We start from the raw sequence: 24559 nt of genomic DNA on the forward strand, positions 1-24559 counted from the left end.
CTGGATCACCACGACACACGCTGCCTGGTGCGATGGCAAAAGGAAACCCCGCGCGAGCACGGCCATGGTGCCCGTGCCTTCTCACCTCGGCCCGGGCATGGTGGGTGATGCTCAGGGCCCGCTCCCGCCCGCCCATGGAGAGGCCGAGGACGGCAGCAAAATCCCCCAGTAGCGCCCGCCGTGCTGCGGGGCGGAGGCCCGGGGATGGCACCGCCAAGGCCCGGCAGCAGTAGGGCACGATGCCGGCCCACCCGCGCCCTAGCCCGCCATCCCACAGCCCAGCCCCGCGGCGCCCGGCCGCGGCTGTCACATGGCACGGGGAGGGGGCTGCGGCGGGGCGGGCCGTGCTCGGGGCTCCCCCAGCCGCGCGGAGGCGGGCTGAGGTGGCGGAAAGTTTGCGGAGTGGCTGGCGGCGGTGGCGGCGCTGCGGTCCCCTCCCGCTTTCTTTACTTTTTTCTACACACCCGTCCCCCACCGCCTTCCCCCCTCAGCGGTCGCTCCGGGGGCATGAGCGGCAGCCGCCACCCGCGCTGAGAAGTAGGAGGTCGTGCCGCGCTCGGCTCTGTCAGTGGGGCGAACGCCAGGGACGGGAGCGGGGGCAGCAGCTTCGGGCCCGCCATGCTCCGCCGGTCCCGCTCGGCGCTCGCCGTCCTCCCGGCGCTACTCCTGCTGCCGCTGCTGCTGGGCAGCCTCCCCACCGCCGCCCGCTGCCCCGCGCCCTGCCGCTGCGCTGGGCACCTCGTCGCCTGCAGCCGCCTGGAGTTGAGCCGGCTGCCCGATCGGCTGCCGCGGGGGGCGGTGCAGCTGTGAGTATGGGGGCGGCGGGCTCCGTGGCGGGCTGGGGGCACCGGTCTGCGTCCGCCCGCCATCTTCTGCCCCCCGGGGCCGCGGACGGGCGGGCTTTGAGGGGAGCGCGGGTGTGGTGGCGGCAGCGACGTGCGGGAGCGGGCAGCACTGAGGCTGCGGCCGAGCTGTCAGCGGGCGCGGCGAGGTCGCCGGCGGCCGCAGCGGGACGACGTCCCTTGGGGCGGGCTGCGGCCCCGAACGGTGCTGGCGATAAGCGCCCGGCTGAAGTGGGCCCGGGAGCGCTGCTCAGTGTCGGAGAGGGCGAGGAAAAAGTTCTCTTGACTTTCTTAGACAACGTGAAGTAATCATCACGTTAGCACTGATGTGATTTTCCCAACGGTGTGTTGGGAAAGCTCCTGTCGGTTTTCTTCGTGCAGCTCTTCATTCCTGGGTAGTTTTGGCGCTGGTGATGGGTGCGGGCCCGGTCGGCTCGATGCCGCGCAGTGGCCGAACCCAGGGTAGCGGCGAACTTATGCTGAGGCAAAGTTACTTTCAGTGACAAACTTTTATAGAAAAAAACATAAATTAGGTCAGCTATCTAAAAGCTTGAAAATAGCCGAGGGACTTCCCACATTTCTTTTTAATCGCTTGTCACTGAAAGATTTTCTATATTAGTCGTATTAATTTTCTATTATATTTTCAAAGCAGATCGAGATAAGGGCTTTAAAGTAAACAGGAAGACTTTCAATTAGTTGTGGCTAATTCTGTTCAATTGCCTCGTCTGGAGGTCATGCTGCTTTACTCATGAAATGTGGATGGCTGTATTGACACCATATGGAACTGAGCACAGGCATGGCTCTGGGAGTTGAATATTTCCATGACTGGTATACAAAAGTGTGAGGGGAAAGAAACTTCCCCCCCCCCCCCCCTTACGTGATTGAAACATACAGATCTACTACTGCATCTGCTTTACATTCAACAACTGGTTTTGCTTTCTATTATATTTCATTCCTCTTAGTTTTTTGAAGTGTTTCAGTATGCCCACTTAAGTTTTCTGACAAAACCTAAGGATTTTGTTTTGATATAAGGTAAGCTTTATAGTTTAATTTCTTAGCTTAGCGTACATCAATGCTGTTAAAATTCAGATGTGGTAAATAAAAAGGGGAAAATCACAGAACTCTTCATTTTTTTAGAGTTGCTTTAAAAAGCATTAGCAGGAATACAAATTTGTTTTTTTCACTTATGTTCCTGAGAGACAATAAAACACATTGCAGGGGGTTTTTTTTGTTAACACAAGGGACATTTTTCTAATTAGAATTCCCTTGGTAGTGTAAATTGCCCTTATGTAAGTTCACATTCCTTTAAAAGTGTGAGAAAATAAGTTCCTCTTGTATAAATAAGCTTTGGTCTGTTGTAAGAAACCCTGCTGTGATTACTCATTGGACAGCTGTGTCACTTGCCTTTAAACTCACAGAAGTACATCTTTGTAGGTGTCACCAAACCATGTGGTCTGGCCACTTTTGGGTAAATATTTCTTTTGTTTGGGACAAATGCCTTAGAAGTACCCTGCTTTTTCTTCCTTGCCCTCTTAATAAGAACAAGGAAGAGTGTGGCATTGTCTGTTACCTCCAGCTACCCCAGTACTTGGACCTGGGATTGTGCAATTGGGTAATTAATGCGTTCAGCTTTACATACACAAAAAAGGTTTGGATTATTGTTGCAACAAACTGCACATTACAAATTGTAAAAGTCTGTTTATGAATTTTATTGCTATATGTCTACTATGTTTTCCATGAAACTCTATAGTGGATATAGCCAAAGGCTAGTAGTTTAATTGCAGGCTTTCCAGTTCTCTTGAGAAAACAACAGCTTTATTTACCACGTTATTAACATACTCAGGTGAGACCCCTACGCAGGAGAGTGGAAGGTCTTCTGCCTGAGAGGGTCTAGGCCCACGTTAGGCTTTACACCTTCCTTTGCCCATCTGTACTCACCCATATGGAGAGCAGGTTTTTGAAACTCCTGCTGTGTACTTTCATGCCTTTTTTTTGTTCACATTCCCTGCTGAAATAAAATACGAATGACCTCAGAATGGACAAAGAGAGGGGAAAAAATGAACCTGACTTATGTCCCCTTCTCCATGGTGGCAGGTGTGAGTCTCCTGTGCTGTATGGGAGTGTCTTCACAAAGTGGAGTCTAAACAGGCTATAATTGCCAACTTCACCATGACTTTAGCTAAAAATGCCTTATTTTATTACCTTGCCTTCATAAGAGGTAACAGTCTGCTGAAAACTGATAAACATTTATAATGGCTTTGTGTACAGATAGTTTTGAAGCTGGATTTCCATTTTATTCCAGGATGTGTATCCTGATATTGCAAGAATGTGGGGTTGTTAGAGCTGGTGGAGGAGGAAGAGTGTGGAGCATTGGCCAGAGTCCTCCGTGTGTGCAAACTACCTCTGGCACTGCAGTACCCTTTGCCAGGTTCACTCAGGAATGCTAGAACTGTCGGTGGGACAGGAGGGAAAGTCTGAAAAATGGTTTTCACTTGTGTTTGTATTACATCTTTAGTATTTACATTTTATAAATCCTCTAGTTCCCTACCAGAATTGCCAGAAAAAAAAGCTGTATGGTTTTCACAGCTGTTTTTCAATATTTTCCAGACTAAAGCTTGAACATAGCAAGCTGATTTATGAGTCACTTTGGATCAGTGTCTTAAAACAGCTACAGCCTGGCTTTTTGTTTTTCAGCTCTGCTGATTTCTGCTGAATTAGCAGCTCTATAGGCCCCAGTGGGACTGATTAAGGAACTGTTGCTGGATTTGCATTTTAAAATTTGACTTGGGGCTCAGGTTTCTGAGTTCTCTAAGGAAGAAGATGATAATTGTGACTAAGTGTTGTAAATTAAGTTAGAGTCTAAAAGTGATATCTATAAAATTTGTGAAGAAGCACTTGCCTTTTCCCTCTATACATTAGGCTTCCTTTTAGTTTTTAATCACACAAACCTTGATGTTAAGTTTCAGCTAATGCTGGGACTTGTGAGATACAAAAAATGGTCATACAAACATAATGGAACAAAGAAAATAGTTTCTTTCATAGAACAGGTTCTTTGAGGGTAAAAACTCTGGCATGCTTTTTCAAGTGGAGGCAATTCTACTTAAATGTCCAATCACTTCTCTTAGAAATGTGAGGTGAAGAACAGCTATATATGCTTACTATTGCTATGAAGAATTTCTTAATATGTATCTGATTTTTGGCTTTCCAGAGTATGTTCTATCTTCTATGACTTTTGAGATTCTAGTAGCAAAAGTAATCACAGAGGGAATTTTCTCCCCTCTTGTAATTTTGTTTTAACATACAAGGAAAATTCAGAAATGGAAAACACCTGGTAATAATGTTTGAACCATGTCAGTTCCATTTCTGTGAAGGAAAATAGAATTTCATTCTCCAACTTTTTCTTCATACATGTTTTAAGGTATGTTGAGAAATGCATTGAACTGAAATAAACTTGTTGCTTTGCAACTGCGATGATGAGTTTTTATATTTAAAAAATTGTGCCAACCCAGTGCTTGTAAGTTTGAAAAAATTCTACTAGCTTAAGCTTCACTTAGATTATTAGTAAAAGGCAAATATTTTAATTCTTGGTTCACTTCCAGCCACTCTGATTGAACTTGAACTGTATCTTGCAAGGCTTTTTTTACCAAAATTTCATGAAGTTTCCTATGCTAGTAGTACTGAAGTAATGTTTAATAAAATATTTATAATACGTATTTTATGCAACTATTGGTAGACAAGCATATATACTGTATAAAACAGGCAATTCAGTATTGTCTGGAGGGTTGGGCATTTTTGGTTGGTTTTTTGCTTTGGGATTTTTTTTTCCATCTTGTGTTTGACAACCTGGTGTAAGTAAACCAGGCATAAGAAATTTTTATGTATGTATTTTTTAAAGTAGGTGCTACTTGGAAAATGTGAATGTATCTTTAGTGTTAAAAAACAAACACCAAAAAAAGTAGTTTGAAACCTAGTGTTAGTTACGCTCACGGTTGCCTTGATAGACTCCAGATGGATGTGAGCTTAAGCTATGAGTGAAAGTGTCTGGCTCCAGTGTGGTGATCATGCACAGCAGTGGTTGTAATTGCAGGATTTTTATAGTTTAAGGACTCTGCCAGATTTTTTTTTTTTTTAACATGTTTTAACTCCAGCAGAACAAATCTACTCACGTCTGTTACTGTCTGGTGGGTCCTTTAGGCAAATTTGCCTTAAATAAACCTTTTGCAGAGTTTTTAGGTGAAATGAAGAAATGCAGGGGTTTAGCACTAATGTTGAAAGCTCTTTGTTGAAATAATTACTGATTCCTAAGTCTTGTCTGAAGCGTGAACAACAGTAACATGTTAGGCACTAACAGCCATAACTTAACTGAATTTTGTCTGTTTATTTGCATAGTTCTTATAATCCCTACAGACTAAAGCCAAATATTGAAATAAGTTTAAGGGCAAAAACTGTCTCTACACTGCCTTTGAGGACCAAGTTGGATTGCTGTCTAGATTTTTGTAGCAGCATACTTTTTCAGTATTTACACTTAAGAATGCAGTGTGAGAATTTCAAATCTGTGCAGCTAATGCCTTCAGATGTTAAACAAAGGGATTTTTCTCCAGTGTATGGCCTGGAGATTGTTTGCACTAGATTTTTGAGCGGTGAAAGATGCAGTCCTCTAACTTTAGTGTGGTGAACATAATATACAGGGGAACTCAAAATCATAATGGTGAAACTAAAATTAGTGGGCTTTTGAAAGCATTGGCACTGTATTGGTTTTCCATTGTTAAGAGGAAAATCTGTAGGGGTTTAGACACCTGAAAGTCAAGGCACAGATACATATTAGGTGCTTGAGTCCAGAGCTGAGTCTCTGAAAACATCCCTTCTGTGGCCACCTGAAGATGGTGGAATGTGTTCCCTTCTGTAGGTGGCTCTCCCCCAGCCCACAGCCCCTTCTTTTGTTCTGAAAAATGCCATTCACACCTGCAGCTCTGCCCTGTGCAGTCCTGGCTTGGGAAATGCAGCACATCTCTTTTCCCTGCCTGCGGCTCTGAACCAGGTTCTCGTGCCACAGCTCAGCAGCTTGCTGGGCCTGGTCCAGTTGGCTGGCTCAGAGCACACCTTACAGCTGAGTACTGGTGGTACCCTCATAATACCCATATGTGCCAGGGATTATTTTTTATACTTAATTCTTATTGTTACTGCAGGATTTTTTTAGTTGCCAGCTGTAGGAGAGGAACAAAAGTGACGATGAAACTATCCTGGCAACATTGAACAAGTCAGCTGGGAGTATCTAAAACAGAGTTTTATTATCCACATGTTCTGCTAAGGAAACCTAGGTGCCTGGCTGGGTTGCAGAATTATACCTGTGTCTGAGGGTGTGGAGTCATGGATGCAGGGAAACTATTTCTCTGGATCTTTGGATTTTCAGGGCTTAGTCACAGAGCAGAATGCCTAGCACAGACCCTGAACTTGGCTTTGTTTAAGCCAGCTCTGGTCTGTGTGAAGCAGGGATGTGCTGTTCATCAGCTTTCTTCACTTCTCGAACTGTGGATGAAGAGCAGACACGTCCATGGCAGTCAGACCTGTGTTTGGCGTGCTCAGCACAGATGACTCTACTGAGTCATCTTACCCAGAAAAAGTGAGGAATCATGTAGTTTCCACATAGATTCAACGTGAAATGACACTTCATGCTTGTGTGGCTTGATGAGCACCCCAGGTATGGTGGATGACTCTTAAGTGCGTGATTGGCATGGGGAAAAGTATCGTGGAGTGTGAGCAGCTTTTTTTCAAAAGGGTGCTTTTTAAAAAAAGAACCTTTTACCTGATACTACAGCTGCTCACTGCTGAGGTGCCCTGATTCATTTCTTTATGTGTCTGCATTACGGACACTCACTGGAGTGAATTTAAGAACTCACTAAAATAATGTCATTTTTGTTAGTTGGCTTGGATAAATGCAGTGTTTTAACTTGGAACAAATGCTTGCAGATGGCTGAATTGATACTGGTGAGGTAGTGATCATCTGTAGTAGGGGATCAGAAAAGTGCACGTTTTGGTGGATGAGTGACTGAGAAGGGGGAGGCCTTCAACAGAGATAGTCATGGTCACAAGATGAGTTGTGCCTCTGTACCACTTGTGCAGAGGTTTAGAGATGTGCAGGTTTGAGTTCCTGCAGTTAGCTTTTCTCTCTTTTACTTTACATCACTCTTATTTCTGTTATGTGTCCAGTACTTCTGAGGCTACAGCAAAGTTTCTTAGGAATTTTGTATGATGTCAGGTGTTTGAGAGGGCAAAGATGCATGGCACTGTAAGGAAAAGTATTTCTTGGGGTCAAGAAGAAGTTGCTTTTTAGTTGCATTTTTGATACCTGGCTTGTTTCGTAGCAAATGCTTCAAAGGTGTTAACAATTTTTTATAAGCTGCATCAATATATACTGGGATCTTGAACATGGCACAAGCTAAGGGTTCAGCCTACTTCTTCAAGGGTAATTAAGTGTGGTATTAACATCACCAGTATGCAGACATTTTAACACTCAGAATTAGCCCTTGCTATGTCTGTTTTCTTCTGCTATTTCTTAAGATCTCTGTGTGGGAATGATGTCCAGAATTTTGTGGAAGCATGAAAATACAGTTGCAATTTATGAATGGTCCTCATTGTGTATTTGTGAGCTATGCATTGCTTTTGAGATGTGAAAAGAGTGATATACTGTGATGAACCCAAGGAATGAGAGTGCAATGACTATTGTTTTTTGAATTTTCCTTGTTGAAGTAACCAAGGGGTTGTTATAGCCATATTTTTTGTTGTGAGGGGATGTGGGAGAGTGATTGTTGGTGTATCTGAGTCAAAATCTTAAGATGTTTTCCATGGGTCCTATGTACATTCCAATGAACAATTCTATATTTTTCAGAGGTACTAGGAATTCCCTTGACACTGCTAGCAGTGATCAAGGTATTTGCATTTGTATTTGTGTGTTTATACCTTGTGTAAGCAAATGAGTTTCTATTCTAATTTTGATAATAAAAAAATCTTTTTGTGTACTTGGAAACAAGTGAGAACATAATTTGGATTGAAATTGCTCTGCTTTACCTGATATCATATGGCAAAACTGACAGGGTGTTTATTTTTGTAACCTCATAGGGACTTAAGTCACAACAAATTATCTTCAATCAAGACCAGTATCTTGGATCACCTTCATAGTCTTCAGGAAGTGTAAGTTAATTTGTCTTAATTAAAAACCATACCAAAACATAAACCCCAACCTAAAATACCCAGCTTGTGTTTGTGTATGCTAATTGTATAGTTATTTCTCTAGGGATGGTTGCTTGAACAACAAAAATACTTGCTCTTCTGATATTTTACATTAAGTGAAACTGGAATTATTTTTTAATTTCGAGGTGACACAGTTCAGCAGTTTAGCAAGTCCAATGTACATAGTTCTGATTAACATCAAAGCTGACTCTCCCTTTTGTAATATTAATAGGAAGTTGAACAACAATGAACTGGAGATCATTCCAGATCTGGGACCAGTCTCGGCAAATATAACTCTTCTGTCTTTGTAAGTAAATCTTACTCTTGTCCCTGGTTAGTGGACCTAACTAACTCTACAGGGTTCATGGAAATGCGTGCATTACAGAGATTAAAGTAAAATAATTGGAAATAGAGCAGTTTGTGGTTAGGAAGTCGATTATGTCATATTATTTAGTAGTTCTTTAAAATGTGTATAATTGAGCTTAATCCTTGTAGTTTTCGTGCTTCCCATATACAAAGACTGCATTAGAATTAATTTATGTTGTGGTAGTACCCAGAAGCCTTTGTCCTGTTGTGCTAGGCACTGTACAAGCATCTGTAAATGTTACACAGACTTGTACAGTGCTGCCTTTAGAACAAGACTTATACTCCATCGTTATGCATCTTGGCTGAGATCCTGATGTGTTAAATCATGGCAGAATTCCATTAATTTCACTGGACAATACAGGGAAATCCCCTCAAGATGCAGCTTCAGAACACGGATCTAGGTTAGATGTTTTGCCAATGTCTTGAAAATTTTCTTTTGGACCCCATTTTAATATGTGGCACTTTTTTTTTTTTTACTGTAGTTAATACATAAAATTGCAACACATGATTATGTCCATGTTCATTTCATTTCATGAAAGAAATTAGTAGGTTACTTGGTGTTCATTTGTAATATCAGTGTGAAGTTGTAAAAGGCATACAGAACCCATGACCAAAAAAGTTGATTTTAAAGGAAATCTTATTCCTGATATTTTAACGATATTTCTTATCTTGGATTTCTTGTCTGTGATTTAGTTTCAATAAACTGCTGAAGGAAGGTGTAGAAAAGTAGCTACTATCATACTATTAGTTAGAAAAAAAGACCTGATTTTCATGTGTGGGATTTGTGTTTTATCAGTGGGAATCTAAAGTGTCTAAAGCTAATAATTTGTAGCCCTCTGGCCAAATCCTGTCCTTGAATACAAATTGCAAGTTACCTCTCTTGAAGAATCCTGAAGGGTTAAAACAATACAATAAACTTTGGAAAGCTGTTCAGTTAATTAAATTGATCACTATTCAATTGCTTACATCTGGTGATTTATAGGGGTTTGTTTTTACTCTAGGCCTAGGTCAGCCAAGTCAGCTGGTGCAGCCGCTGTGTCTGGGCTGCTCTGTTTGAATAAGAACTAAGTGACATTTGATACTGATGCGGTTTCTTACAGATCAGAATCAGAAAAGAATGAAAGAAAAAGCAGATGGTGTCTGACAAATAACTCTTGAGTTTAGGCACATATTTTATTTTGCAGTAGCTTTGGCATTACTTTTACACTGGCATAGCATTCTGTAGTTCAAGCAGCTAATTGAGCTAAAATTTTTATTTTTATATATATATATATATTAACCACCCTGCTAAGGTCCTGTTTACCACAAGGCTAGAAATACTAGCATTATAAAGTGGTTTATATAGTCTTGCTTTTTTTCTGAATTCTTAGCATTTCTCCTTTTCATGGAAACTCAACAGTTGTTGTTTAGAGGAAGCTAAAATCATTCTTTTGCAGCTGTGCAAAAATTTTGGTATTCCTTTGTGAGAATAAATAATTACCAGTGACTGTTGAATTGTTTGTTTCATATCCATATGTCGCTGGCTTGGGACATTTACTAAGGCAGTCAGACATGGAAAAATCTTTGCTATGCACTGTATGTGCTAACACTTGAAAGAAAAATAAGTATTTTCTAAAAGCTTTTATCACACTACTAATGCAGTTAAAGTTACTCTGGTTGGGTGTTAGCTGGTTTTCATTCTAATTCTGTGTGTGGATAAGGAGATTACTGAATGTAACTGTGCTACAGCTGAGATTTAATACCTATGGTACGACTACAGCAGAGATTCCTGGAGTTTAATATGGCAGAAATAATGACTTTAATGTTTTGTGTTAACTTACAAATTCCAATCTACCATAGTTAAGATAATTGTTCTATATCAAAAGAGATGAACATAGAACATAAAATGAGAGTTGTATTGTCCAAAAAGAGATGATCTTGTCTCTTTTGCATGGCTTTTCTCTAAAACCTAGAGTAGAATCATTGAATCATTTAAGTTGAAAAAGACCTTTAAGATCAAGTCCAACCATTAACTCAGCACTGTCAAGGCCACCACTAAACCGCATCTCTAAAAGCCACACATGCACGTCTTGTAAGTACTTCCAGAGATGGTGGCTTCATCCCTTTCCCTTTGCAGCCTGTTACAATGCTGCACAGCCTTTACCGTGATGAAATTTTAGAGAGCAATAAGGTCTCTCCTGAGCCTCCTGTTCTTACTGTTTGGATATTATTTATGTAAGGATTCTAAATTTAATTTCATAGAAAATAGTATAAATAAAGAGAAATAAACATGCCATTGTTAGGCATAAAAATATATATGGTATTGCAGTAGCATAAATGGACAAATAATCTAATGAAACTTTTTTAGAAGTGAAAAAATACATGCATTTGTTTTTTCTGTGGTGGATGTTATTTGAAGTGATCTGATTTAATATATCTTAAGTCATGTGAAGAGAACACATAGGGAACAACTAGAATATAAACTTTAGAATTGCTCTTCAGAGAAACATCTGTTGACTTTCTCCAGCATTTTAAACTTTTATAAGAAAGGAGATGGTTGTGAAGCCTTTCCAAAGCAAACCACTGTTGCCATGTTGAGTCTTTGTTCTGACTTTCAAATGGTAGCAGAAAAGAGGGTGATAGTCTTCTAGATTTGATTACACTTCTTATGAGATACATATAAGTTGGTTCATTACTGTCAGTTGAAAAGCCAGCACTTTTTTTTCCAAAGGAATCTTTCAGGAATGCTGTAGAAGCAATGCCCTCTTTTCTTGCCAACATCTTCATTGTTGAAGAAGCTCTATTACAAGATTTTTTTATTTCACTTGTGAGGAATTCTTACTGAGCTGGGTAGCATTAGAATTTTACCTGTTCTGCAAGAATTTTCTTGCCCTGCAGAAGAAATTACACTGCCGGTATGTCTCCACAATAGTGCAGGTATCCCCACACAGCCATACATGTCTGAATTCTTCGAGGGATATAAACAAGCATGGGTGGATTATCATGTTAGTCCAGTTTCCATTTCTGGAGCTACTTAATTTCTAGCTATCTAGTTGATATTTTATCTAAATGATATATTTACATACTAATGAATTATTCAGGATAAACATACCCAGAGCAGGAGATGATCCCAGTCTGTCTGTAACATGAAACAGCAATGCTAACGTTTTGTTTTTACCAATGCCAGTTGAGGGTTGAGCATCTTGGGAATGAAAAGTATCAGACAGGCACACCCCCTCACCACCACCCTGGGAGATGTGTCAGTGTAAAGGAGTTAGTATACAAGGGTATTCAGGCACACTCTCCTTACATGGCTGGAGATGTATCTATGATTTTTTTCATGTGATGAGTATATATCTTGTTAGAGCTTGTGAGCCTCCTGCGAATCTGGATACTACTGTAAGCTACATGGGTGGTATTTTGGGGTATATCTGGTCAGGAGGTGTAGGTCAAGTCTCTGAAAATTAAATTGCAGGGTGTTCTTTTTGTACAGCCACCAAGCCCTTTTATATACCTTCTATAAGAGAAGGCATGAAGAGAGCAGTATAAGAAGGCAGGAAGAGGAAAGTTCAGGTATTTGCCAGAGATTGTCAGCACAATAGCTCTAGCCAGGAGGTCAGGTCCCCCACGTGCTGGCAACATAAGCTTTTGAGGAGAGTATTGGATTTAACAGCTGCTTACCACACGTATATAATGTGCTGACAAGCATACATGGTAATGTAAGTGTATTTACCTATCCCTAGAAGTAAAATATGTTAGAAGTTTTCTAGTTTGCATTCCTGAAGTAAAGATAAAACCGCTTAAATTAATGGAGAATTGCTTAAAATTTTTTTCATAGAAAATTCTTCATTTCTTGGAGAAAAAACAGTTTACTTTTTACTGTTCCAAGATAGTTGGATTGCTTTTGTATCAGGTACAAAAATGGGTACTAATGTCCTCATTCCAGGAGAACAAGTGAAAGTTATGAGTGTTGTTTCCATTCTAATGACATTGCTTATCCAAGATGTACCAGTTCTGTCCTTTTTATCCTAAAAATCTACCTGAACCAGTGATCTTGGCACGTGAGAAGAAAACTAATACTGCCCTTCAGGTCTATCACAGTTGTAGTTTTGGACCTCGAGGAAGAATGCAGAAACAGACTGAAACCAAATAGTGTCAATACAATAGCCTTGTCAAGAAGTCCTGTTTGGTGTTTTAACTACCAACTACTATTTGCATAGGGATTTTACTTAAAAATTCTTCTGAAAATGTTAACTACTTCTAATGTTGCTAGTACTTTGTAAGGAAAAGACTGATTTGCAAATTCAGCAGTGTTATGTAAGATTTTGTTAAAGGATATACAGTTTAAATAAGAGACCCATGCTACTTTTACTTGCAGAATTAAAAAAAACTACATAGTTGTAAGACACTGTCCAACATCATGTATTCTTGAGTATTGTGAAGTATGGAAGGTAGCAGTGACTATGAAGAGACAGAACAGCCTTGAGTATTGAAGTATCCTGTCTCTCCACCTAGAATTTATTGTTATTATCAAAACATATGTGTAGAACTAGCATTAAAGCCCCCATGTTTCTTATTACCCACATTCAGGATGTGTTCCATAGTAATGCACTTGTAGTCAGTAGGGACTAGAAGAGCTGTACATGCCCAGGTCTTTAGTGCATATAGTGAAATTCTAACATTAGACTAGTTTTCAAGAACGGAGTGTTTTAAATAGACTTGTAATTTTACATTTTATTGAATAGGAGATATTTTATTTAAAGGCTCTAGAGCATATGGCGTAGGTGATTCAAGTTGTTGTCCTTGTAAGGACTGATCATGTTAGTCTAGAACACAAGCAAGTACTTGGTTGTAGTAAAGTCAGAGAGGAAAATGTAAAAGTCATGGTGTGGAAGTTAAAGGGTGCATGAATGATTCACAGTTCAGGAATGTTTCTCAAGTCTTACATTAATGTGTGTTTTATATTAGGTTTCTGCTTCACTATTTTTTTAGAATATGAAATCTGTTTATGAGAGACATAAAGATAATGCGACATGGTAGAGGTTTTTCTCTGCTGTGCTGGGAGAATCCTCCAACTCTATCTGTACAGGAAACCTTTAAGGCAGGGACTGTTCACTTTCGAGTTCTGAGATATTTAAAAGTGCTGCCAAAATTGAGGCAGTTTTTTTGAATTGTGGCCATGTGTTTGTTAGACAATGAACAGAATCCACAAGCCACTTCTCTGAAGGTTTTTTAAAGCCTTTAGTTTGTAATGTCTTTCTGTCAATATGTGCTGAATATAACTTTCCTGGCTTTGAAGATGTGTCTTGTATCCTGTATGTTTAAAATGGTAAATGAACAAAAGTACTAACAGAAAAGGTCAGGAGATAAAACTGGACAAAAGAACTGTAAAGTAGCCAGTCCTAGGTGACTGCGCAGATCATAAGTTTTTGTAGTAAGAAAAACTATTGCAGCTTTAAATTTAGCTTTCTGATCAGCCACTACAAAATTAGCCTGATTACTTGTCTTACTTTATGCACAAACATAGTTACTGAAGAAAAGTGGCAATTAATCCCTTCTATGATTGCAAAGGGATTTTTTTAAAAATACTTCTTTTTTAATTTTTTTTTTAGTATTGTGTGTCCCTTTCTGTTTAAAATGTGGAAAAGTGTGTTTATGTATGTGACTTGATAATGAGCATCCCGAATCTGGCTTTAGATAGTCATACTGAGAAATAAAATGCAGCTAATTGAAGCAAACACTCAAAGTAAATCATGCATTTGTTCCCTCTTACAGTTTGGAAATAAGAATGATAGTTTGCACTTTGTGGCAGTAACTTAAACCCTTGTGAAAGGCCTTCAGTAAAGACAGAAGGATAGGTATGAGAAGTTTGCCTCTGCCTCATCTCACAGTGGGCTGGGAGTGAAAGTTGTGTGTAAAATCCAGGAGAACACTGTCGCGGTAGGCAGTTAGAAAGCTGCAGTCACAAGAAAGATATTTAGATGAAACTCCTGAAAATGAAAGCTTACATTCAGTAGGAGTGAATGCCTTTCCCTTCTATGCTTGCCAGAGAAAGTTGGTATTGTTTGTTTATAAAGCTAGCATACTAAACTCGAGTCTGGATCCCAGTATGAAGAAAACATTGGTCAAATATTTTACATCCTTGTCATCTCTTCAGCTACCACTTTATTATGAGAAGGATTAAGATTTGTTTTGAAGGAGGATTGAAAGAAGGGATAGAGGAATGCCAGACTGGGCTTCAGGCATAAGGCTACTTGGAGAATGTCCCAAAACTGAGAGTGGTGGTAAGCCATGTGTTACTTGGTCTGAAGTTGTGAGCAAAAAGCTAGAGTGAGGAACTTACTGGAATAGTTCTTGCTGTCTTTGACATTTGGTGTGGAGACTTAAGAGGAAGTAAATGAAGGAATTTGAAAAGAAACCTGACTTAGTCAGGCTTACAGACATGGAAACTCAATTTTTATGACAGCAATTTAGGCTGAATGATGGGAAAGAGAAGAAGTACATAGAAACCCAGAGTTTGTTGTAGCAAAAATTGTGTGAGTGAGAGCCTAGATTGCTGCTTTTGCAATGAGAATGGAAAAGAATGCAAATTTTATGAGCTATTTGCAGTGGATAAATCTGTCTTGATTTTCTGATCAGAGTGGTAAAGGAAAAGGTGAATTAAAAAGAATCATAATGGACTAAAAAATAGAGAACACTGTTCTGATATGACAGAATGGAAGAGTGGTAGGAATTTTACAGAGGAGTAAGGCATATGATATGGAAAATGAGAGAAGTGAGAATGAAATTGAGAGGTCAGGCATAAGTGTTTGGATTATTTTTTAGAGAATTGGTGGTGGTGATTGCAATAGAGCAGTGAAATCACTTGTGCCATGAGTGAAAGAGAAGTGTTGGGAGAACATTGCTCAGCGTGAATGATTGAAGTTAGGGGTACATCTAGAGGAGTGTGTAGTCTAAACTGCCTGGACTTTTGTCTGCACCCTCTGAAAGGGAGGGGAGGGTTGCTCTGTAATGATAAAGAATAGGTGTTTTTACTTAGGAACTCTGTATATTACATTATAAAGATGATTTATAATACTCTAGGGCACTATGCAGATTTTATCTAGGTCATATTTTAAATTTTCCAAGATTTTAGCATTAATTGACTGTCACACAGCTCACCAAGTCTGCAGTGGGCTATTCCTGTTGTCGGCTTTTGCCAAAAGAGTTATGCTTGCATTGCTTTTGTTTACAGTTGTTAAAATAAAGGGATGAACTTACACATTCACTTGCCTATCGCATGCTAGGTAACTTGTGATTATTTTGGAAAAGCCAGAAAACTAAATTTGAAACAGACATCAGGGTATTAAGAAGAGAGTTTGGAAGGAAAACCTAATTAGTTGCATATTGGTACTATGATTGGAATCAGAAGAGAATTGTTATGGAAGTATCATGTGTTTGAAAGTTTGGATTTGTCTCTTTCTTCTTTTTGAGGAGGAAAACGTATCTGATCACTGTTTCAGTCTGCATCTTTTCCCCTTTCCCAGTTTATGTTTGATTTGGGAATCAATAAACCTTTGGTTTCAAGTTTTGGACGGGGTATCAGTATTCTACAGAGTTCTGAGTTTTCGTTTTCTATTATGCCTGTGTAATATAAAAAACACGAAATAGAAAAGCAGAGTCTTTCTGACATCTGGCTTGAAAGAGGAATGAGAGGCATGGATCATGGAATGAAGGAGACCTTCAAAAGAAGGAGCCACTGCTTGCCGCAAGGAAGGCAAGAAGCTCATGTGTGAGAGGGGCATCAGACTTGTAAACCTGCCAGTAGAACTGGAAGTGAGCTAGAATCTAGGCTGTATTTCTGCTCATTTTGTCTTGGAGAAAAACAGTTTTGCTTGCGATACTTTTATGACTAACACTTAAAAATATTAAAAAAAAACCCAGACTTTATAATTCAGTCCAGTTGGGTGTCTTAGTTGTGAGAAGAGCATGTAGTCCCCTTCATATCAGAGGCTGGTTTTTTTGTAAGGGTAGTGTTCAGCTTAAAACTAAAATTTCAATATTTTAAATAATGTAATTGCTCATCACAGTGTTGCCCAGTATTCAAATGAGTAGAAATTGAAGAAAAAAAGAACATTTCTGCTCTTCTTGAAGTAGTAGTTACTGAGGTTCTTCTGATAAGAGTTCCTTAAAGTTGCCTAGCCTTAGCCTAAAAGCCACAAGGTATGGTCTTCCAGCACTTCCAATTACAGTCTTGATTCTTTGTACTTACTATAATTTATTTTTTCTTTTTGCTTTACTTTTCTTCCACACAGTGTGTTTACATCATTGCTCCCAAAGGAGTTTGGGAGGGGAGGAGGGGGACTGAAAGAAGGAATATGCCAGCTATATGAATATGATGTCCCCTAGTGAATGATGGGAAGAGCAGGTGAAAAACCCAGAAAAATTTAAAAGGAGGCTGTGAGTTGTAGTAGCATGCAGTGAAGACCACCCAGAACGTGCTCAGATGTGGACAGTCATGTTGGTTTTGTAAGGACTCTAATATGGCTGTCTCCAAAAGCTCTAATCTGGTCAGACTATTGCATCCATGAAATTCCATGTCTTGGCCTCAGCACTGGTCCGAAAGAGGCATCCAGTCCTAGCAGAAGGCTTTTTTTTTTCCTCTTTACTCTGGTCTTCCAGTGGGAGATTCCACTATGGTTTGTCTTTTGGTGATTGAGATTATTCTGCTTCTCAGGGCTTGGTTGAGGGACAGGAGGTACCGTATTAGTCCAGTTATACACATATGTTAAGACAGTTACTTTACATCTAACAGTTATGCAGGACAGGCTGCATGGACTCTTCTCCAAAGTTGTCTTTCTATGCAACTTGTTTTTTACTAGTTTGCTTCACCTCCAGACTCCTGCACATACTCTTTGTCAGGATAGTAGGGTGAGATCCAACGAAGAGGTTTTGAAAACACTGCAGATCAGAATACAGCTGGAAGAAAAAGTTACACTGAAAGTGCAGGTGTGTTTTGTTGTGCTGAGATTTCAAAGAGAAACAAAAGACAGGACTTCAGGTCTAAACTGTTCCTGCCTTGGATTTTCCATGTTACAGTGTGCGTGATGAGTTATAGCTCATCAGGACTATGAAGATTACTTGGATACTTTTCTTAGGTAGAAAACATTTTATATTGACAATCTTTATCAAGAGACATTATGATTATCTCATATCTTTAAAAGGTGGGGGTGGGGGAGTGGAGTGGATATTTCAGCATTTAAGAGCTTTTATATCTGAAAGGCCTTAATTAGATGCTCAACAAAATGGATATAGGAGTTTCTGACCTGCTTTGTATTTCCCCAGAGTAAGGAAAGTACAGGTCTTGTGTCAAATATATGGCAGTTGGTTCTTTAGAATGAATCTTAAGATCAGGATTAAGAGGGCTGTTTTAGGATTTCTGTCCTTTAAGCATACCAACACTTAAAGTCATGAATGTTGAGAAGGAAAGCTAGGGTTTCTCATACTATAATGAAAAACTCATATTCTTTCTTAAGCTTGTTCTCACACAGGCTTATGTAAAAGTAATTAAATCAGGCTGTATGCGCTCTTGGTCGTTGGTTTGTGGGGCTTTTTTTGCTGCAAGTCAGGGTATAGGCACTCAAATTGCAAAAGGCGTGCTCAAATTCATGGAGATATTTTTGGTGGGTTTATCTGCATTCCTTGGTGCTCCTGCTGCTTTAGCTGTAACAGGAAAGGTTGTAAGGAAGCTGCAGCATGTTGCTGGTCCTTCCTCATGAAGAAATTGTTATCAAATTGCTGCAGGTTTGTTTCTGGGCAAACTTGATGTGCTGGTTTTCTTGTTGCAGGGAAACTCTGTTTTTCTCATCTCACCTTTAAGGTCTGTGAAATTAAACCAATGGAGTGTATGCAACTCCTTTTGTCTGAACACAGCAATAGTATCATTTCACAGAAAAGATTTTCTTTTGGCTTTTCTTACCCCCACCCTCCTCTCAGTGGAAGAACTTTTGTGTCATTGTGTCCACACTCATGCTCTTTGGTTCTGTCTTGACAGTTAGATAGGCTTGTGTTTTCAAACACATTCTTCTTGACTAATTGTGATGGTGATTTGGCAGTTATGAGGAGGGTGATACACTGTTCTTTTCAATTTACTTAAATTATGATTATGAAGAAAAATCAAATTAGAGTTAAACTGTCTCATTTTAAATAAAGTTGGGTCTCAAAGTAGAACTGTTTGGATATCATCAGTGCTGAATAATCTTCCAGGTTTGAATTATTGTACTTACATTCTTTTGAAGAGAAGCTGGTCTAGGGTGTTGGAGCAATAGGGAGTGAACTGTTCAGCTATTTTGCAACTGAATAACTTCTACAAATATGATTAAGCAGGAAGGTGCAGTGAGGGCTGGTTTGATTTTGATTGTGAGATGGACTACGACTATGATGTGTGGTGCAGTTTCAGTGAGCAAAAGAGGTTGCTCGTCACTCCTCAATATGGCCTTACTATCTCAAAAACAGAAAAATGTCCCTGAAGCAAACAGGCTGAAAGTTTTTTGTTTGGTTGTTTTTGTTGTAACTTGGTCTGTGTCAGATAATTTGCCAGTTGGTTGAAGTACTACTCTGAAGATGGTGTAAGAGTTTTATGCGGTTCCGTTAGGTCCAACTAAAGTTTGTAATACAGGGGCTATTATCCTTCCAGTTGTGAGGAATTTCTGTTTTATGGAGCAATGCTGACACAAAGACAGTACTGTGCGAGCCGTCTTATAACTGAACACTTTCACACTGCAATTTAGCAGGCGGGCAGTTCAGGAAATTGCTGGCTTCTGCTGAAGCACACTTTTACTGCAAGGAAAATTTTATTCGTCACTCAAGTAATTGGCAGTTTTAATACCTTGTTAGTAATTACCTTGTAAACAAACTAATGCATAAAGGCAAGGCTCTATGACCTGTTGCATTATCTAACTCCCATTCTTATTTGGCCAGTGGAACTGACACATGGTGGTGGTGTTTGTTGTTTTTTATTAAAGTAATTTGTTTCCATTTATTATAAATACTTTCAGCTAAGAGTTAAAAAATGCAACGTACCTATACCAGACAGCCTAAGGAATGAAACATGATACAAGCTCAGCATTGGAGGGGCTGCAGGATCACTTACTCACTCCCATATGTGGTCAGAAGGCCCATTAATCTCACTTCTGGTTCAGTTTGTGAGTTAGGACTTTTTTGTCTTGAGCAGTAGTTCCCCACACCCCTTGAATACACGAGAGTTGTCCATGCTACCCTAATGTGTGGCTTGCTATTTGATCCAGAGCAAGTATTTCCAGTAAAGGTAAACACCTTCCAGAATTAATATTCTTGTTGATAATTTTACTAAAATTGCTTTTGCCTGCAATCTCTAGGATCTGGGAAAAGCTCCTAAATCTTGGTAATTATCAAACAAGGTATATAATGTACCACAGCTAGAATAACTTGAACTTACAAGGTAACAAGAATTATTTCAGGTTGCATTTAATGGGTTGTGATCTGCTTTTATTTATGTAGCAGTAGCCCTGAACAATAATGCTGCTGATGTGCAGTGTATGATTCTGTACATCATGCAGCTGAGGTGGAAAAGCTGGTAGGTTGCTGGGTATGAACATGAAATAGAGTCACTGGGAAAAGTTCATGTGTGAAAGTGAAAGAAGAGGTGTTCCTCAGAACAGACTACAATACCCACATCTTCACATTGTTGCATACTTTTTGCTGTGAAAGTGGGTGTGATGCTGAGCTGAAGTTTGACAAGACATGAAGTCCAAAACTCCTGTAATGACCTCTAATATGCAGAATTTTTGTTCTTTGCTAACTCATTAGAAAAATCTGTAGATTGGAATACTAGGTCTAATTCCACAATTTCAGAATGTTTTTCAGGGGGTTGCACTGTCATCCATCCTTTATAATCTAGCTGTGTGTTTTTTTCTGGAAATTCAGTTGGACTTAACATGCCAAGGAAGTTTTCAAAAAACCCAAAGCTAAACTGTGTTTGGCTACTATGATATTAATTTGCTTAAGATAGGAAACAGCTCTGACCTTATTTGTTTACAATACTGTGGCATACTGTTCCATGTAACTGCCAGATATTTCTACTGTTCAGAAATAGGTGATTATATAGAGTTTTGCATCTCTTTTTAAAAGCCGTGAATTGCAGTAATTTGATTATATTGCATTTTTTTCAGAGTTTTCTGGAATTATATTTTAAGAAATATTAATGAAAATTTATTTAAACTATTCCAGTTTGTGATTTTGGATTAATATTATGCATAGAGAACATACTTTTTTGCTTTTATGTAATTCAAAATTATTTTCAGATAGGGAAATTAAGAACTAATATTTGCTGGGGTTCTGTAGTAAAGATGTGTTTACTCTGGAAATGACAGTCTTTTGCCTACTGCCCTTAAACTTCAGGACCAGTAACAAGATTGCCAACATTTTGTCTGAACATCTGAAGCCATTTCAGAGTCTAGAAACTTTGGACTTAAGCAATAACAACATATCGGAGCTAAAAATGTCATCATTTCCATCATTACAACTCAAGTATCTGTAAGTAAATTTTTTTTTCTTTCAGGTTACTTTCAAAAATCTTGTTGGATAATTTAGATTGGCAGCTGTTTTTTAAGTACTAAATCTTCTTTTAATTGGAGTGACATTAATATTCCTATCTATCTAGTTTAACATAAGCTACTAACTTGAATATATGAGTCATTACAATGAGATGTTTTAATTCATTAAAAAAAACTAAGGCCATTATCTTGAGATGAAACAAATAGATTTGTCTCTTGAGAGAAATAATTATGTGATAAAATGAATTTAAGTTCCCCATGGATAGGCTAGTTTGTATTTATATGGAGTTGGATAGACTTCTTGTGAATACCCTTTAATTCTTATTCAGGAATATTGGAATGCAAGATATACTGACTGATAAAACAGTAACAGATTGTTATGTACAGGATTGTCACATATTATCTCCTTCCATTATCACACTCTGGCAGTGTAAAGTAAAATGGTGGTGGTGAAATACTATTTGACTATAGAAAAATCTGTCAGGAGCTCTAATTAATATGAAAAAATTCCATTTATATATGAATAAGCACCACAAGAGTTTTGTGTTTCACTACTTGGTGTTAAGAATTTATTAAATAACTGTAAATTTAACCTTCTAGACATTGTTTCAACAGGTATATCAACAGTAACCGAATAACCTCTATGGAGCCTGGTACCTTTGACAATTTGTCTACCACACTTCAAGTATTGAAACTGAACAGGAACAAAATTTCAGCAATTCCTCAAAAGATGTTTAAACTGTCCCATCTGCAGCACCTGTAAGTGTAACCTACAATTGACTAATTGTTTTCAGGTTTTCCAAAGCTCTGGCAGTGCTTGAACTTTAGCCTTTAATTTAACCAGAGGCAAAGTGAGACAGACAGAGAAAACATTACTACAACCCTTACTAACTGCAGCGTTGTACTGAACAAAACTACTCTTATATGTTGGTGAGATGTGAACAGTCTTTGTGTTTAAAATTGTGTTTGCCTATTAAAAGTTTAAAAAAAAAAAGGAGTGGAAAAGGGGTAGGAGCAATATTTCTTTAAAAAAGCATCAGGCAAATAGTAAGTAAAATAAACTTACATAGTTTACTGCAGCAGTTATCTACTTTTTGATTTCACACCAGAATGAAGGAAATTCATTTGCTTTCAGATGGCATGACAAGAAGCAATATGCTTGAATAAATAGACCTTCAGCTTTACTGATACAGTGCTGTCCATAAATGTTTTACCAAATAAATAACAAAGTTATATGAAAGAGACTGTGGGGTTTGTTTTAATTAGAAAATTTAGAAAGTGCAGAAAATGGACAAGAGAATGGGTTGCACTTTGTCAAATTCTGGATAATTACTTTCCATATCAGATAGTCAGGAGTTAAAAATTACAAAGTCTCTTAGGTTAGCCTTGAAAGTGATAGGTTATAAGAATGCTGAAATATTAGGGTGCTTGACACTTCTGGAAAGAGTGACTGTGTTTCTTCTGTATATGAGTGCTGGAACAGTTTTAGTCAGGCCTCAGTAGAAGAGTATGAGAACAGTCCTGCAAAGCTCAGGATTTGTTAATGATTTTGGTAGACTTTCTGATCTTCAGATTCACCTTGAATTTTGGATGTTGGTTACATCCTTGCCTAAAAATGTTCCCTTTGTTCATAGTCATTATGCTGACTGAGTTATGTTTGGAAGCTTATCTGCAAGGAAGGCCAAAAATTTGTGTTATCACCTGAAAGTATTCAAAGAAGAATGGGTGAGAACTAAAGCCTGTTCTTACTGAATGTTCTTCAGTTTTTATTTATATTTAAACACAGGATAAGAAGTAGGGTTCTCCCTCAGTTCTCTTATCAGGTAGATTTTTTGTCAGACTGCCATAGAGACAAGCTGAATTCTTACAGGGTTGTGACTCTGAAAAATAATGATTGTATAACTATAGAGAGAGGATTATTTAGACCTTTACTTGGCATGAGGAAGTAAGTTTTGAAAGGAGAGATTCTTCCTTTGGTAGACCTAAGATTTCCTTGAAGGGGCAGATGATCACTCCTTTTACTACCTCTTGGTAGTATTGTCTAATCCTGTCACTGCATCTTGCCCTCCCCCTACATCTCCCTCACAGGATTCACATTGCTCCCAGTTTCTGACCCGCACAGGGTGAAGAGCGGCAGAAGAGCGAGTGCCAAGACCACTTGAGAAAGAGGGAAGGCACTATGTGTAACTGGTTGTGGAGGAGGGAGAGGTGTAATGAGTGCCTGAATACACATACAGAAAGAGATCACCCAGGATGTTCAATTTTGTCTAGTTATCACAACTAAAATTTTTACTTTTTTGGGACTGTTTATTGATTGCAATTGCAAACCAGCCTTAACAGCTCTACTGCTGGATAAACACCGCTCTCAGTTTTGAATTTGGGAACAGGATTAACTATGGCATTCTAGGTCTACAGGGATTCTTTAAGTCTGAAAATCAAGAACTACCAAGTAGTTGCTCTCAGTATCAAAAAGGCAGAACAGTATTAACATGGTTTAACATAATGTGTTGCAATAAAATATTTGATTTTTATTACTTCTTGTCTTTGTTTCATGTGCAAGAAAAGTGTTCAAATAAAGCTGGTTGCAGAGAGGGAAGAAAGCTTGTTGGCATGTAGGTAAAATTACTGTGCTGTAACTGTAAATTCTATTGACGCAGGGAGCTGAATCGCAACAAAATCAAAAAAATAGATGGGCTCACTTTCCAAGGACTTCCTGCTTTGAAATCATTAAAACTGCAGAGAAATGGGGTTACGAGGCTTATGGATGGTGCTTTCTGGGGTTTGACCAACATGGAAGTGTTGTAAGTACTGAACTTGCTTCTCGATTCTGCTGATAACTTATGAAGTAGACTTGCACCAAATTAATAGAATTGTGTGATAAAATTTAAAGGTGTTTATGAGTTGAATTGTTTTGTTGTGGTCTGAAAAGGAGCAAGCAGTCAGTAGTGAATGTGTAGAGCAGCACATTTTAAATGCATGCATAGAACTCAAGATTAAAATAGGGGCTCCAGCTATCTAGCCAGTGTTGTGAGGTCAGAGGTGGACCTGTGGCATAGCATGCATGCTGCTGAGTTTCTGAACCTTATGTCTTTTTCTGTTTGTGGGTGTTTGTAGGCAGCTGGACCATAACAACTTAACGGAGGTAACCAAAGGCTGGCTTTATGGCTTACTGATGCTGCAGCAACTCCATCTCAGCCAAAATGCCATCAGCAGGATCAGTCCTGATGCCTGGGAATTTTGCCAAAAACTCAGTGAACTGTGAGTACCTTTATTCTCTTCCAGTTTCAAAAGCTGGGTACATGCCAAAACATGAGCTTCTTAGCACTGATCTGAATTTTTTGTAGCAAAGTTTCCAAAATGACTACAACTTTGCTGCATAATACAGTTAAATCTTGTTGAAAGAAGTTGGAAGTTAACTGGGATTGGTCCATTTCACTGTAGCAGTTGCACTAAAGCTGTAACACAGTAATTTTCAAATGAGAGTAATTAATTCTGCAGTAATGTGTGAATTGTTTGAAACAAGACAAAATGCTGTGTGGTCAGAAGTGGTGTAGTGGGTTCTCTGGTAATTAT

General features: G+C 39.0%; 1 protein-coding gene across 1 annotated transcript in view; it reads left to right on the forward strand.

Annotated features, from left to right (window-relative positions):
- Positions 1 to 364: 364 nt before the first annotated feature.
- LRIG3 (leucine rich repeats and immunoglobulin like domains 3) overlaps positions 365 to 24559 on the forward strand; it is a 41333-nt gene continuing 17138 nt past the window's right edge. The window contains exons 1-7 of the mRNA XM_059847014.1: positions 365 to 806; positions 7959 to 8030; positions 8302 to 8376; positions 20832 to 20966; positions 21602 to 21745; positions 23644 to 23787; positions 24101 to 24244. Coding sequence (XP_059702997.1) covers positions 619 to 806; positions 7959 to 8030; positions 8302 to 8376; positions 20832 to 20966; positions 21602 to 21745; positions 23644 to 23787; positions 24101 to 24244 — 902 coding nt within the window. The 5' untranslated portion in view covers positions 365 to 618. The remainder of the gene's footprint in view (positions 807 to 7958; positions 8031 to 8301; positions 8377 to 20831; positions 20967 to 21601; positions 21746 to 23643; positions 23788 to 24100; positions 24245 to 24559) is intronic.

Source organism: Haemorhous mexicanus, chromosome 5 (assembly GCF_027477595.1).
Source record: "Haemorhous mexicanus isolate bHaeMex1 chromosome 5, bHaeMex1.pri, whole genome shotgun sequence".
NCBI classification, from domain to species: domain Eukaryota; kingdom Metazoa; phylum Chordata; class Aves; order Passeriformes; family Fringillidae; genus Haemorhous; species Haemorhous mexicanus.